Source organism: Heteronotia binoei, chromosome 10 (genome assembly GCF_032191835.1).
Source record: "Heteronotia binoei isolate CCM8104 ecotype False Entrance Well chromosome 10, APGP_CSIRO_Hbin_v1, whole genome shotgun sequence".
In the NCBI taxonomy this organism is placed as follows: domain Eukaryota; kingdom Metazoa; phylum Chordata; class Lepidosauria; order Squamata; family Gekkonidae; genus Heteronotia; species Heteronotia binoei.
In genome coordinates, this window is record NC_083232.1 from 84,631,271 (window position 1) to 84,646,541 (window position 15,271).

The window sequence follows — 15,271 nt, forward strand, 5'->3', positions numbered from 1 at the left end:
AGCTTTGGAAGGGAAGACTTCATGGTGTAGTAGTGTGTGGACTCTTATCTGGGAGAACCGGGTTTGATTCCCCACTCCTCCACTTGCAGCTGCTGGAATGACCTTGGGTCAGCCATAGCTCTTGTAGGAGTTGTCTTTGAAAGGGCAGCCTCTGGGAGAGCTCTCTCGGCCCACCCACCTCACAGGGTGTTTGTTGTGGGGGAAGAAGATAAAGGAGATTGTGAGCTGCTCTGAGATTCTGATTCAGAAAGAAGGGCGGGGTATTAATCTATGGTCTTCTTCATACCATAGATTCTAGGTGAAACGCCTCCCCAAACCATCCCCTGCAACAGGCATGAACTGCTGTTGAATGAATTCTCCACATTAGAATTGACAAGCCTAGTGCCTCCTCCCATGCCACTCCCACCATTTAGTGGGAGTGCCTAAGGGGAGAGGCTGTAGATGGAAAATGGTGAACAGAAGAAAAGTTTTGTCCCTTGCTAACCCTGAGTCCACTGTTGCACATCCATCTCCCCCTCACACCACTGCTTTGCACCCCAGCAAAGCTAAGGTTGAGACCAGATGGGGTCATTCCAGCTTCGCCTTGACTAGAACCCGCTGCTGTTCAGATTATGCAAGCAGTTCAGAATTTCCGAGCAGATTTACGACTCTAGTAAAACGGACATGTTTTCTTTACACTTTGCAGAGCACATACCTGTTTCAACCGCCTGGATCTTCCACCGTATCCATCGTATTCGATGCTGTACGAAAAGCTGTTGACGGCCGTTGAAGAAACTAGCACCTTTGGACTTGAATGAGGAAAATCAGGCTTTTCGAGTGTATTCGCGGTCGGTGACATCACTTCCTTTTTCTGCTGCCATATGATTTTTTTGGTGTGTTTTTATTTGTGGGGTGGGAAATCAGGATTGACAAAAAAAAAAAAAGCTGTGCATGAAGAAACAGCCTTCGTTTAAGAACTTAACCTTCATGCTTTCATCTTCGGTTTCCAATGGACAACTAGCCTGTATGCAATATAAAACAAAAACAAAAAAAACCAACTGTCTCAAGGTCTCTGTGTATCTCCACATACCTCCATTAGCAACAACGAAAATATGAATGCAAGTTATGCTACACTTGACCAAATGTTAATGTTTACTTCCATCTACGTTGATTTAAACAAACAAAACATTCAAGCATTCCAAGCTTTTGTATGCCCACCTCTCCTCAATTATCCACAGTTCATCTTGCGTCTTGACCAGCTGCGTCCACCAATGAGAGCCAGCCAAGAATTCCTTTCATCCATCCTTGATTTTCTTGTACATACCATTCATAGGTGAAAAACACCTATGAGCAAAACTGGAATTTTTTTTTTATATGTGAACTTGTAACCCAAATCAACTGCATCAGCTGAACCTGGGCCAGAGAACATGGTGCAGATCAGACATTTGAAACAAAACAAACGTGTGACGCAATGCAGAACGGGTTCGTAAGTTGGGGTTTTTTTTAAATGTTCAGTGCCGATACTGGAGTGATCTTGCACATCAGAGCCGTTGAGGCATGGAGGGGGTTGTAATGTTTGTTGTGATGACTTGCCACACGAGAAGCACAAATTTGTGCGCCCGAGAAGGATGTCTTATGACCTAGCATAATAGACAAGGCCCATCTGATTCATTATTGTACATAGTAAAATGAAATCAGAAGACTGTTCGCTCCCTTCTGGATATCTTCTGGTTCTATTTCTTGAGTCTTTGTTTTCTGACATTGAAATGTTTCCTTACCGAAAAGAAAGCTAGACAATCCTGCACTGTGTATTGGAAGCCATTAATTGCTTATGGTTATCCATTGACCTCGAATGGTGATTTTGGTTTTGTTTCTCGTTGATCTCAGTCCCCCATAATCACAGCACTGGCTCTACGTAGAAGAATTTGACCAAAATTCAGTTAATGTGAAGCTGCAGAGGATAGGCATTTGAGGCAGGATGAATGACCTGTTATCTCAACATTTACACTGATTCCTAAAGCCCCACCGATCCTATCTGTTAGTGAACTGGAGAGACTAAACTCTTCCATAGCCCTTTGAAATAATGGATCATATATAGTGCAGTTACTTCTCCTGTCTAAGGCTACTGAACCTATGGATTTAAGGCAGGAGTAACTCTGCTAGATTTGGTCACACTGTTTGTGTTGTGAGCTTCGTCTTGCATCAAACAAGACCCACTGGAATTTGTATACTTTGACAGGCACTGCTGAAACATATTTTAAAAAAAAAATAAAATCCACTTTGTCCTGTCCTTCATTTCCATTGCCCTAATTTTCCAAGGCTGCTGCCTATGTACACTTACAACTTGGGTAAACATGTATAGAATTGGGCTAACTGTTTATGTTGGCCTTTTACTTCTTGATGGCACAAGTGATTGATTTGTTTTAGGATTAAAAGTATCTTCCCAGCAAGAAACAGCAGGTCATCTCAATCCAGATTCCCAAAGTGTCTCCTAAAAAACAGTTACCCTTGATGTCCCTTGAAAGCTGCTACTTCTCTTTAAAGAGCCACATTGATCTCCAGGCAAGAATTTTCACCCAAGTTAGGAAAAAAAAAAAGAGTGACTTTTAAGATAGGCATGGCATATATAACAGCTTTCAGCTTTATAGCCCACTCTTTAGCTGAAAGACTTCAGGGTACAGCCCAGCCAAAGTTGTGCACTTCTAAATTTCATTGATTTCAGTGGTTGGACCCTGCTGAGACATTCCACTTGTGGATGCTGTTTCCCAAATGGTTTTTTTTTTTAAATCCCAGCAGGAACTCATTGGCATTTTAGGCCACACCCCCTGACATTACCATTGTTTCACACAAGGCTTTTTTTTGTAGAAAAAGCCCAGTAGGGGCTCATTTGCATATTAGGCCACACACCCTGATGCCAAGCCAGCTGGAACTGCGTTCCTGCTCAGAAAAAGCCCTGCTGTTTCCTTCTGATGGAAGAGGGTTCCCCTGACTTTAAGATATTAGGTCCTGATTCAGGGAAAGGCTCCTTCCATCAGAGGGGAGGGCCACCACCAGCTGAACAGATTCATGGGATTCAACCCAGTGGGAGAATTTTAAGCCCCTGTACAACTCCCTCCAGTTGAAAGAACAATCGTCAGTAGGTGTGTTCTGAGGCAATTCCTATTTTACTCGGTGGCTTTACTCTGAGGAAAATGTCCTTCGGGTTTGCAGCCTGAAAAATCCTAATATTAGCTCATGGAAACTTTTCATATATATTTCGTTTAACAAACATTCTGTTGGGAAACCTCTGTGATCTTCCAAGTCTAAAATGCGTTCCGGCGGGGGGAGGGGGGAAGCAAAACAAAGGTCATTTGTGAGGCAAATTTGGACCTCAGCATATCAAATAGGTATATGAAATCCTGGTCTGTGTACTGAGTTAAAGAATAGGTGGGCCAGAGTAATGCTCTGTTTTTCAGATGGTATAAACCAGCCTTACCTTGTTTTACTTTGCCTGATGGACTTTTCAAAAGCTCGCAGAGTCTCTTAAAGCACAGCCCAGTCAGCACTACTCATCCTGAGTTATCACGTTCCATGGAAAAACAAAAGGCAGATATGTTACAATTAAAGAGACACATTTTTAAGCCAGACAGGTTGAATAACAATTAAACTCCCCCTGCCCCAGGTTGAAGTTGCTGTTTAAAATTACATTAAATGAGACCCTCTGGCAATTTAGATTTGAAATGTTTATTTCAATCAAAGCAGCTAATTTGGGAATGACTGAAGGGAGCAGCATTGGGCTTTGGGTGTCCATATCAAAACTAATTGAAATTTTTGCCCTGGAGACTCTCTACTAAAAAAACATGTCATCAAAGAGGAAGTATATTGGTATATTTTAAAACACAACCCATATGGCCAGCATCGGAATTACTACAGATATCCATGATTACCAGATTTACAGCAGCAATCAACTAAACGCTGTTGATCTTCAGCAGGGGTGGCCAAACTGTGGCTCAAGAGCCACATGTGGCTCTTTCACACACATTGTATGGCTCTAGAAGCCCCACTCCCACCCCCATCAGCCAGTTTAGAAAAGGCATATCTCACTTTAAATCACTTTTCCAAGCAAAGCCAGCTGGCAGCTTGGAGAATGTATTTAAAGTTGCTTGCTTTCCATCTCTCCCTCCTTCCTTCCTTCCTTCCTTCCTTCCTTCCTTCCTTCCTTCCTTCCTTCCTTCCTTCCTTCCTTCCTTCCTTCCTTCCTTCCTTCCTTCCTTCCTTCCTTCCTCCCTCCCTCTGATGTTCATGTCTTGCGGCTCTCAAACATCTGACATTTATTCTGTGTGGCTCTTACATTAAGCAAGTTTGGCCACCCCTGATTTACAGTCTTTCATTCCAAGAGAACTTCTTTGCAAGCGTCATTGAGACCAACGGAGGATGTTTAGTGCCAATACGTGATGAATCATATGATAGGTCCTTTGGTGGGAACTCTCAAAAGACTCTCCTCAAAACATTTGCTCATTCCAATATTATATTTTGAATTGTTCTAACAATGATAGAAACTCTTTTGTGCCCCAAAAGCCTTTGCATCTTGGGCATGAATGCACATTTGTAAGTTGGTAACTGACATCCTTACAGAGTCATACGCATGCTATTAAAAAGATGGGGAGTCATCTTTAAAAAAAATGGAATGAAAGCAAACTAGTTGAGGCAGAGTTATCAAGCTGGCTGGTTCCAGAAGGGGCAAACACAACAGTGTGTTTTAAGAGCTGTCTCACTGATAAATACAACCCATTCTTTATAACGCTGTATAGTTAGGGTTTTTAAAGTCTTTAAAAGCTATATTTTATTAAAAAAAAATTAAACTATTTTTTGTAGCGGGGTGAAGGATTTGTATTTGTAGAGAAGGCATCTGAAGAAAGAGAGACGCTCTCCTAAATGTTACAGTTGTGTTCTGATGCCACCCGTGCTCCGGGGACTGGGTATAGGTAGCTTTAGATTTGGTCCTTGGAATATTGCCTGGTTGTTGTTTTTTTAGGAACACACGTGAGATGCAGTTTTCTAAATCTCAGGCAAAAACCGTGTTGTAAATAACGTAGAGAGGAAACTGTTTTCTCATGCCATTTATTTTCAATGGCTCTGACACTGGGGGGCAAAACTCATCCTGTCTGCCACACTGATATCAGCAAGATTCGTCACAGTGTTAAAAATTTCTTATTTATCCAGTTTCATTAATATCAGGGTTGTTTTTTTTTAATTCATCCTTCTGTTAAGCTAGCGGTAGTACTGGGCGGATTCTAACAGGCAAGAGAATACAGAGGGAAATGCCTCAAGATTAAGTGTGGTGAGTAAAATTAATATATTTCAAAGAGGAATGGAACACATTGGTGTCTTTCTCAGCCAATGTTTGCCTTTCCTCCCCAGTGGATGATAATAGAAAAGCGATTCGCATGCTGCTTGTGGGTACATGAGACTGGTTACCAGTGCAGGGGGAAATGCATACCTTGTTAGAAAAGCTTTCGGTATGCTCTTTGTCCCGTGCCTTTCCAAATCTCAATGCAGACCTGAGTTTAAATTCTAAAAAAAACCCATTATAATAAACCAGATTCTGCACTTACTCAAGCTCTTTCATCCTTAGTACAGTTGAAAGGGGATTGTATCTGTTGTAAGCACTACCTTTATTGCCGTCATGTGATTCATTTTAGCCAAAATATTATGTTACAGTGATTCTCCCCCCTCACACACACTTCTGCTTGTTGGTTTTTAGGTTTTGCTTTGATGTTCTGGGTGGCTTCATTCATTTTTGTACTACTGTTGTGGATATTATGTTATCATCTGGGGGGGGGGGGAAACTTCACAGTCTCCACTAAGTTCAGGCGTCATTGAACATACTAAGGGGGAACAAAATAGGAGTTGATTGCACCTTTAAGACCAACTTAAGTTTTATTCAGAACGTAAGCTTTCGTGTGCTCTCTAAGCACACTTCATCAGACGAGGAATCTGACACAGTGAGCAGAGCCATACATAGCTGGTAGGCAGTGGCCCAGAATGCAAAATGGTACAGATTTAAGAACCAATGACAGCGAAGTAAAATTATCAGGTAGGCAGTGGTTTAGATTCAATATAAGATTCAATGACAGTATAGTAAAATTAACAAATTGAGCAAACCTTTGAACTGAGTAGCATGACCATGCGGAAGCAACAAAACACTAGTATGTCAAAATGTGAGAGTGTGAATCTTATATTGAATCTAAACCACTACCTCCCAGATAATTTTACTTCACTGTCATTGGTTCTTAAATCTGTACCATTTTGCATTCTGGGCTACTGCCTGCCAGCTATGTATGGCTCTGCTCACTGTGCCAGATTCCTTGTCTGATGAAGTGTGCTTAGACAGCACACAACAGCTTACGTTCTGAATAAAACTAAGTTGGTCTTAAAGGTGCAATCAACTCCTATTTTGTTCTACCACTTCAGACCAACACGGCTGCCTACTTGGATCTATATACTAAGGGGGAATCAGATTTTGAGTTCATAAGTGGGTCAGTTGCTTTCTTATCCAAAGTGGTCTCATCACATCAAAAATTTGCCTTTGCTCCAGGGTAAGACTAGCTACTTTCATCCTTAACTTGTTAATTTGTATACCTCACTTATTAACTTAAAGAAAGCCCACTTCCAAATAAATAGTCCTAACTATCAACTTAAACACACTTTCTTTGGCTGTACATTCCACTGAAATCATGAGACACTTTTCCTCGCTCACACACATCTGCTTGTTAAAGTTAATCCTGTTTTGGTAATGGAGTTTCAACATGATAGATGTGCAGGGCCAGATCTAGGGGGGGCGGGCAGAGAGGGGTGCTTGCCCTGGGCTCCGAAGGAGGGGGGGTGCCAAATTGGTTATGGAGTCCATTATATTCTATGGGACTGTAAGACAGAATGGCCCATAAGGGGGTGCCATTTTTTAATTTTGCCCCCCCCCCTCAAAAAACATGTAGATCCAATCCTACAGACGTGGCTTTAGAATTCTGTGACTAATTCTTCTTAAATAATATATATTTGTCCTGAATAAAATTCTAGGTCTATTGAAGTCAATGGGGCTACTTTCATTCACTTCAGCAGAAATGGAACATGATCCTCTCAGGAAGAGATTCCCAGCAAAAGAACCGACACTTTCAGTCATGTACCAGTAAACCTTTCTACTTTAAAGACGGTGCTTTTTACTGATATTCTTCTCGCAGTACCTCAGTGTTCAGAATTGAGGCCAATATGCCACAAATCTGGGATTGCTTTTCCAAGTGACCATAAAGTCCAAAAGGTTGTATTGTTACTTTCTCCCTAGTAAATCATCGTTCCTTTGGTCCAGTTGACAGATTCCTGTAGATAGTAGATACTAGGTATAGTAAATATTGAAAAATTAGCTGAATTCCCTGCAGCTTCCAATTTTCCGAAAATCACATGTCTATTATGGTTTCATTAAAGACTTCATACAAGTCTGTGGCAGGAAAGGTCCTCAATATTGGGCTGATTTTGCTTATATTAACAGGAAAATGTCACATGATACTCAGGCTGCGCTTTCTATTCAATCATATCACTGTAAAGGAATGTCAATAAAATCACTTTGTTATGGCATTTTGTGGTGTGCTTATTAATAACTTCTATCCCTTCAGTACTCTACTTTGTGAGAGGACCTATTCTGTACCCTCCACTTGCACTGATCTTACCTTTTACCTTTAGTGTACAAAGCTTGTACCTTCTATTGAGATGCATTCTTTAGGTGGATAATAGGATGTAGCGGAATGGGATGGTGTCTGTGAACAGTAAGTATGATGGCAGCTTAGGGTCACTAGCGTTACCTCAGCAAATGCTGGGAGATTGTGAGGGCTGTGCCTTGGGAGGATGTAGTTTGGAGTGGATGTGATAGCATTTTCAAATGACTCTCTAGGAATTTCTCCTAATCTCTGGTAAAGATCACAGAGACATGGAGAATTCCTAGAGCATCACTGTGGTGTTTTGCTATATAAGTATTTTGTGTGTGCTTTATTTCTGTGATATAATGTGGGGCATAATATGTATGTTGCTGTGGTTTAAAATGCAGGACTCTAAGGTAAGAAAGGGGGGAGGGATGAATGGATGAGTGAAGTGTGTTATGATTGGATGGTAGCTGAAACCTAGGGAGTTGGTGGGTTTTCTTCAGAGGGTTTGTGTGTAAGAAGGAGGGAGCTGAGCGGGTGAAGAGATTGAATGCCATACTATGAAGAGAGAAAAATCTGTGTTTTTTTGCATGGAAGTGATTAGCATTAAGTGGCAAGTCAGGATAATAATTATTTTGTGTGGATGTGATTCACCCAAGTGGCAAATTAGTAAAATAAGCCTTTGTGGGCTAGGTTTATTTATCGAACTTAGAGCAAGAAGGAGGACTATACCTGTCTTGAAATCATTACGCTTATGAACCATACTAAAACCATTATGCTGTTATACTTCTAAATAAATTATTTTACTGTTGAAGTAAAAAACCATCATTATATTAGCTTTTACATTAAAGCCACCCTCATGCACTGATTGATCTGTTATCCTACCAAATATAACTAAGCTGTCCTGTTGTTTGGGTTCAACTAAGAAGTTTCCTTTGATGGCAGTGAAAATAAGTAGGAAGGAGGCAGCATAACGCACATCGTCTCAAAACGCTACATGCAGGTGTTACATACAAGGGGTCTCAGAAAGAGACAAAATGTTACAAACGTTACAATCACAAGAGGTCATTTTACAGCCCCCTCCCGCCCCGTTCAATTTCTTGAAGGCCAGAAAATGGAGTCAGAGGTTAACAAATGACAAGCCTGTAATAGCTGTGGACCAACTTGCTGATTATAATGTGTCAAGTTCATGCAACTTGAGATCCACCAAGCCAAATGCAGCCTACCAACTGTGGCAGCTCACTGGAACAGACCATGTGTTGGTCAAGCATTTGGTAAACCAGAATACATGTAGACCACATCCAACTTGGTGAATCACCAACTGCACAGCCTGGACATGGCTACTTTTTTAAAACCTTGTTTTCATGGACATAGAACTAATTTTCAGTTACAGGGCATCTAATGCTACAAGTTATAACTCTGAATGGATGAGTGTGACTGACATCCAAATCTGACATACACGTGTCACACGCCCCACCAAAAAAGCAGAATCTCTTTGTTAAAGGTATCTTCAAGATATTAAGAATCACCCCCCCCCAAAGGGAAGGAAATTAATGATTCATGTAACACAGAAGAGAAGGCATGACAGCTAATTTCAAACCTCTAATTTTGATTGTACTGAATATATAGATACTTACAGAGACACACGTACTGTGTTTAAGAACATTTGCTTCAATTACTTCTTATATGTCACAACAATTAGAGATGTAAGCGCTTTAGAGGATTAACTGAAAAGCCTAAAATATGGGATGGAGGATAGTACATATAGCCTCCCCCGACCCCCCACTTGCATGTATGTTTCCTCCTATTGGATTAGGTCTCTTGTCTGAACATAGATTACCCTTTTGTCAAATAAACATCTCTCCAAGAGATGTTTGGGAATGGGTAATGGTAAATAAGCATCCCTAAGAAATGAAAAATCTCCAAGGAAAATGTGCAGAGGCATTTTTCAGTGTTATCATGATCATTTGACAATTTACAACTGTAAATGGATGTTTATTATGATACGTAAAATGCAGATTACAAGAGTCTAATTTTGTATTTTCCATTCTAGAACGTCAATCTAATCCAACAGTAGAAGTCAAATTCATCTAAATATTTATCAGAGGGAAAAATTATTGACCATCTTTCAACTATAACTGTTCCCTGTGGTGATTCACAATACAGTTTAAAAAGCAAAATAATGTAACATCGAAATTTTAACACAACTACAGTATGTAAAAGAGCATCTACTTTTTTTTGGAAAGTGATACCAACACACAAGTCCTCATAACAGCTCTTCAGCTGCAAGAATAGTTCCAGGTGGGTAGCCATGTTGGACTGAAGTAGAAAAACAAGATTCATGCCTGTTAGCTCCTTCACAACTGACAGGATTTCCAGGGTATAAGCATCCAAGAGTCAAAGCGTCCTTCCTCAGATAACTGATGAATACATTCCTGAGCATAATTCCCACTTACTTCCAAGCAGTTGTGTTTAGGATTGGTTCCTTAGTCTGTCAAAGGTTCTTCAGACAAGGCGGGTCTTCAAACTGATGGAAAAAACCACTCAAAGGTTTGCATTCAGATCTTCGCTGGAAAGGAAAGGTAACATCAGAAGGTAACATCTTGAAGTAAAGATACTACTAGATCAGGGGTAGCCAAACTGCAGCTTGGTAGCTACATGTGGTTCTTCCACATGTATTGTGTGGCTCTCAAAGCCCCCACCACCCCATTGGCCAGCTTGAAGAAGGCATTTCTCTCTAAATAATTTCGCCAAGCTAGCTGGCAACTTGGAGAATGCATTTAAAGTTGAATTGCTTTCTTTCCCCCTCCCCCATCTATTTGTCTTCCTTCCTTCCTTCCACCTTGTGGCTCTCAAACATTTGACATGCTTGACAGATGTTTGACATCTGTCTTGTGGCTCTCAGACATCTGATATTTATTCTATGTAATTCTTAACATTAAGCAACTTTGGCCGCCCCTGAAGTAGATTCTGCAGGTACCTCAGAAACGGGGGAAGATACTTCCCAAATGATCTCATCAACTTCACAAATGGAGCACTAAAATTAGATTTTCATTTCCTTGCAAACAGAAAATAAATGAGAGATGACAACAAAACACTAGAAGCCTTTGTCCTCTACTCCACAGCTTTGGACTGTGAATGTCTCACTGAAGAGAAAATGACAAATGCAAGGAGACGGATTTGTGCAGTTTTCTCTATCTGTAGGAAAGGACTCCACCTCAGTGGACTGCTGACTGGCTTCTGAACAAGTAAAGACATGCTTCAAAATATCATCATCATTATTTCAATTTACTGAATTTCCCCATCCCGGCCTAAACCAGACTCTGGGCAATGCACAAGTAAAAACAATACATGAATTAAAAACAACACAGTAATACAAATTAAAAACAACTTTCTAAAATTCCGATGGTGTCCCGGTGATTTTGTTCTTTGTCCAGAATGATTATTGGAGCATATGCGGGGGGGGGGGGGGGGAGGAGAAAACTTCGGGGGAGAGTGGGAAAAAAGGAAAAGGTGCTTGCCCATCACTGTCCTCATTCAAAAGCCTGACAGAACATCTCTGCCTTATAAGCCCTGTGGGATTGCATAAAGCCCCACAGGGCCTGATCTGGCAGAGACTTCCACCAGGTTGGAGTCAGGCCCTTGTCGAGGACAACTAGATCTCTTTAGGGCCGGGGATCACCAGCAGACTGCTGCCAGTGGAGTGGAGTGCTCTACCGGAGACATAATGGAGGAGAAAATATGTGTTTTCCCTTGCGGCTCCTCCCATCTTTGACAAACTGTGACAAAATAAGCGTTCTTGAAGCAATCCCTGAAACAGTCTGCAAGAGCAGGCTGATGTTTTTGTACTCCTACACACCATCCAGTCTGTCGGCATGTAAAGTTGGACTGGAAAATCCAGGTTCAAATTCTTGCTTTGCCATGAATCTCCATGGGTGGCCTTGAGCCAATCGCACATCTACCCTTTGGGACTTTTGGGGGGAGGGAACAGGTCCTTCACTATAGAGGGAGACCTTCCATCACCTCCTTCCTCTGCTCACTTGTTACAACAGCGGGAGAAACGGGGGAGGAGCAATGTTGCAGCAATGGTAAAACTATAGACTAGGGTGGGGGGGGGGGTTTTGCTAGAGTGTGGTAGCAATGTCATGACATATTTCCAGTCTGGTGTAGTGGTTAAGTGCATAGACTAATCTGGGAGAACTGGGTTTGATTCCCCACTCCTCCACATATACCTTAGGTCAGTCACAGTTCTTGAAAGAGCTGCTCTCTCAAGAGTAGTTTTCCCAAGAGCTCTCTCAGACCCACCTCTGCCTCACAGGGTGTCATGGGTAGGGGAAAGGGAAGGGATCGTAAACTGCTCTGTGACTTCGAGAAGTGATGAAGGGTGGGATATAAACCCAATCCCTTTTCCTCCTCCTTCACAATTTTTTTAATGCTGAAATGTGTTAATATTTTGACCTTTGCCACCTTGAAGGCTCTGTTTGGATGGAAAGATGGTATATAAATGTTTTAAATAAAATAAATATACTGGCAAGGTATCACATGATGATGCACAACTCACTCCGCCTGTGAATGCTCCTTTGGATTGTTGTGAGTATATAATGGAAGAGGACTTTGAGGTACACCATCCTGAAAGTTCCTTGGAGGAAAATGTACTATAAATTGAGGCGGCCGTACCTTTAAACTTTCAATCTGAGGGAATTCAGGCAGCTGGATCTTATCACACAAGGGTGAAAAAGAAAAACTGCATGCCAGAAATTTTTCTCTGCACATCAACCCAGTTAGGCAGGGTTAAGGTGAGGAGGAGAAATAATTTGTGCATGCCACCCACTGTGTCATTGCTGACTAGGAGTCTTGTGGTAAATTAAAATAAACAGGAATCTTGTGGTACTTTCAAGACTAGCAACGTTTAATTCCAGCAAAAGCTTTTGTGTTCATGAGTGAACCTCATAAATCTTAGATAAAATGACTAGTTTTTCATTGCCTCTTGGCTCAGTCTTTAAAGTGCCCAACGATCACTTTTAAGTGCATGGCTCCTTAAAGGTGAGCACATGTTGATCCCAGTTTAAATTTTTGTGGATTAAATCCACTCACTGTATCTGAAGCGGGCACTACACAAAATCTTACCCTGGAACAAAATGTTGTGCCTCCTCCTGTTTTATTGCCACAACACGTTGCAAAAGCAATTTCCTGCAGAGTTACAGCAGTATGAACATTTTGAGTTCAATGACCTTAGATTGGAGTAAATCTGCATAGATTGCACTATAATGCTGCTACTCTAGAAATACTATTGGGATAACTTCAGGTAGGCAGCCATGTTGGTCTGAAACAACAGAACTAGAATTGTCGATCTCCAGTTGGGAATAGGAGAACCCCTTGATTTGAAGGCCCTCCCCCCTCTTCAGGGTTATCAGAAAGTGAGGGGGGGTTGAATGCCCACTGGTCCCTCCAGGGTATAATGGAGAATCAATACACTAGTATCTGAGATTTGGGAGAGGGGCTTTTTTTTTTAGGTAGATGCACCAACATTTCAGCATAGCATCTGGTGCCTCTCCTCAAAACACCCTCCACGTTTCAAAAAGATTGGACCAGGGGGTCCAGTTCTATGAGCCCCCAAAGAAGGTGCCCATCCTCCATTATTTCCAATGAAGGGAAGGCATTTGAAAGGAGTGGTCCCCCTTTAAATGAAATGCTCAGAATTCCCTTCGGAGTTCAGTCTTGCTTGTCACAACCTTGCTCCTGACTCCATCCCCCAAAGTCCCCAGATATTTCCTGAGTCAGAACTGGCAACCCTAAAGAGAACCAAGCACCCTTAAGACCATCCAAATTTAATTCCAGAATAAAACTTTGTTGGGCTTAAAGGTGCCACTGAACTCAAACTTGGTTCTATTGGGATAACTGACTAGGAATTTGAATAGAAGGAAAGTCCCTGGAATTAAAGGGGTTAGATAAAAATATGGAGCAGAGGTTTATCAGTGGCTATATATATATATTATTTTTGTGGCCACTGTGTGACACAGAGTGTTGGACTGGATGGGCCATTGGCCTGATCCAGCATGGCTTCTCTTATGTTATGTTCATGGTGCACTGAAGACTAACAAACGATGTTTATTTCAGATTGGGTAGCTGATGCAGTAGAACAAAGTTTGAGTCTAGTGGTACTTTTAAGACCAACAAAGTTTTATTCTGGGTATAATCTTTCGTGTGCATGTGTGTACAAGTCTTCAAAAGCTTACCCAGACAAAAACTTCCTTGCAGTGTTAAAGGTGCCCCCGGAGTCTGACTCAAACTTTGTTCTACTCTTATTTTGTAAGCATTCCCTGTTCTCTCTCCCTCATCCCTGGTTTCTTTCCCCCCTTTCAACCTTTGTTCACCGTTTGTTTCAATAGGAGTTTTCCTGAGTCAGAGCTCACTTTTTTTTCAGACAGGTGTAAAGGAAGTGATCTGGGGACTACTTGTAGGGGAAATTACAGAATGGGGGAGGCGAAGAGTTTTGACTCAGTAGAGCCCTTAAGCTGCCCCTGGACTTTTGCTTTGTGGCAAATGACTAACAGGACTACCTCTCAGCAGTAAGAATTTGAACCCAGATCTGGGTATAAAACAGAGCCCCATGGCACAGAGTGTTAAAGCTGCAGTACTGCAGTCCTAAGCTCTGCTCACGACCTGAGTTCGATCCCCGGCGGAAGCTGGGTTTTCAGGTAGCTGGCTCAAGATTGACTCAGCCTTCCATCCTTTTGAGGTCGGTAAAATGAGTACCCAGCTTTCTGGGGGAAAGTGTAGATGACTGGGAAAGGCAATGGCAAACCACCCGGTAAAAAGTCTGCCGTGAAAACATGAGAGCAACGTCACCCCCGAGTCGGAAACGACTGGTGCTTGCACAGGGGACTTTCCTTTCCTTTCCTGGGTATAAGCTTTTGTGACGTTGCACACTTCTTCAGAGACTGAGTTTTGAAAAGTTTATTACAGAGAATTGTAATTTGGAAAGTTCATTACAGAGAATGGTCTAAGCCAGGGGTGGCCAAACTGAGGCTGGGGAGCCGCGTGGCTTTTTCATACATATATTGTGTGGCTCTTGGAGCCCCCACCAGCCCATTAGCCAGCTTGCAGAAGGCACTTCTCTCTTTAAATCCCTTACCCAAGGCAAGTCAGCCAGCAGCTTGGAGAATGCATTTAAGGTTAAAATTGCTTTCTTTTTACCTCTCCCATCTATTTTCCTGCCTGCCTTGTGGCTCTCAAATATCTGAAGTTCATGTCTTGGGGCTCTCAAACATCTGACATCTCAAACATTTATTCTATGTGGCTCTTAAGTTAAGCAAGATCCAAGTAGGCAGTCGTATTGGTCTGAAGTAGTAGAACAAAATAGGAGTCGATGGCACCTTTAAGACCACCTTAGTTTTATTCAGAATGTAAGCTTTCATGCGCATTTGTTAAATTAAGCAAGTTTGGCCACCGCTGGTCTAAGCCAAGGTGACCCCAGCCCTGTCAGGTTCAGCGTGGCTTCCCTCCAGCCGGCAGGCGGCGCTTTCCAACCGCTGCCAGCCGGCTCGCGCTCCCCAAGAGGCCTCGCGCCAGAAGCCACGCCCCTCCCCTTTGCCTTTCGCCTCCACGCAGGTGAGGCGGTT

General features: G+C 42.1%; 1 protein-coding gene across 9 annotated transcripts in view; it reads left to right on the top strand.

Moving 5' to 3' along the window:
• Positions 1-2,269, top strand: part of HECW1 (HECT, C2 and WW domain containing E3 ubiquitin protein ligase 1) — a 321,722-nt gene extending 319,453 nt beyond the window's left edge. For 8 of the 9 annotated variants that reach the window (XM_060247682.1, XM_060247681.1, XM_060247685.1 and 5 more), the window contains one exon: positions 686-1,462. In XM_060247682.1, the coding sequence (XP_060103665.1) occupies positions 686-797 (112 nt within the window). In that variant the 3' untranslated portion in view covers positions 798-1,462. Of the gene's footprint in view, positions 1-685 lie in introns of all 9 variants that reach the window. The other variant, XM_060247678.1, reaches the window with a different exon arrangement.
• The last annotated feature ends 13,002 nt before the right edge of the window (positions 2,270-15,271 follow it).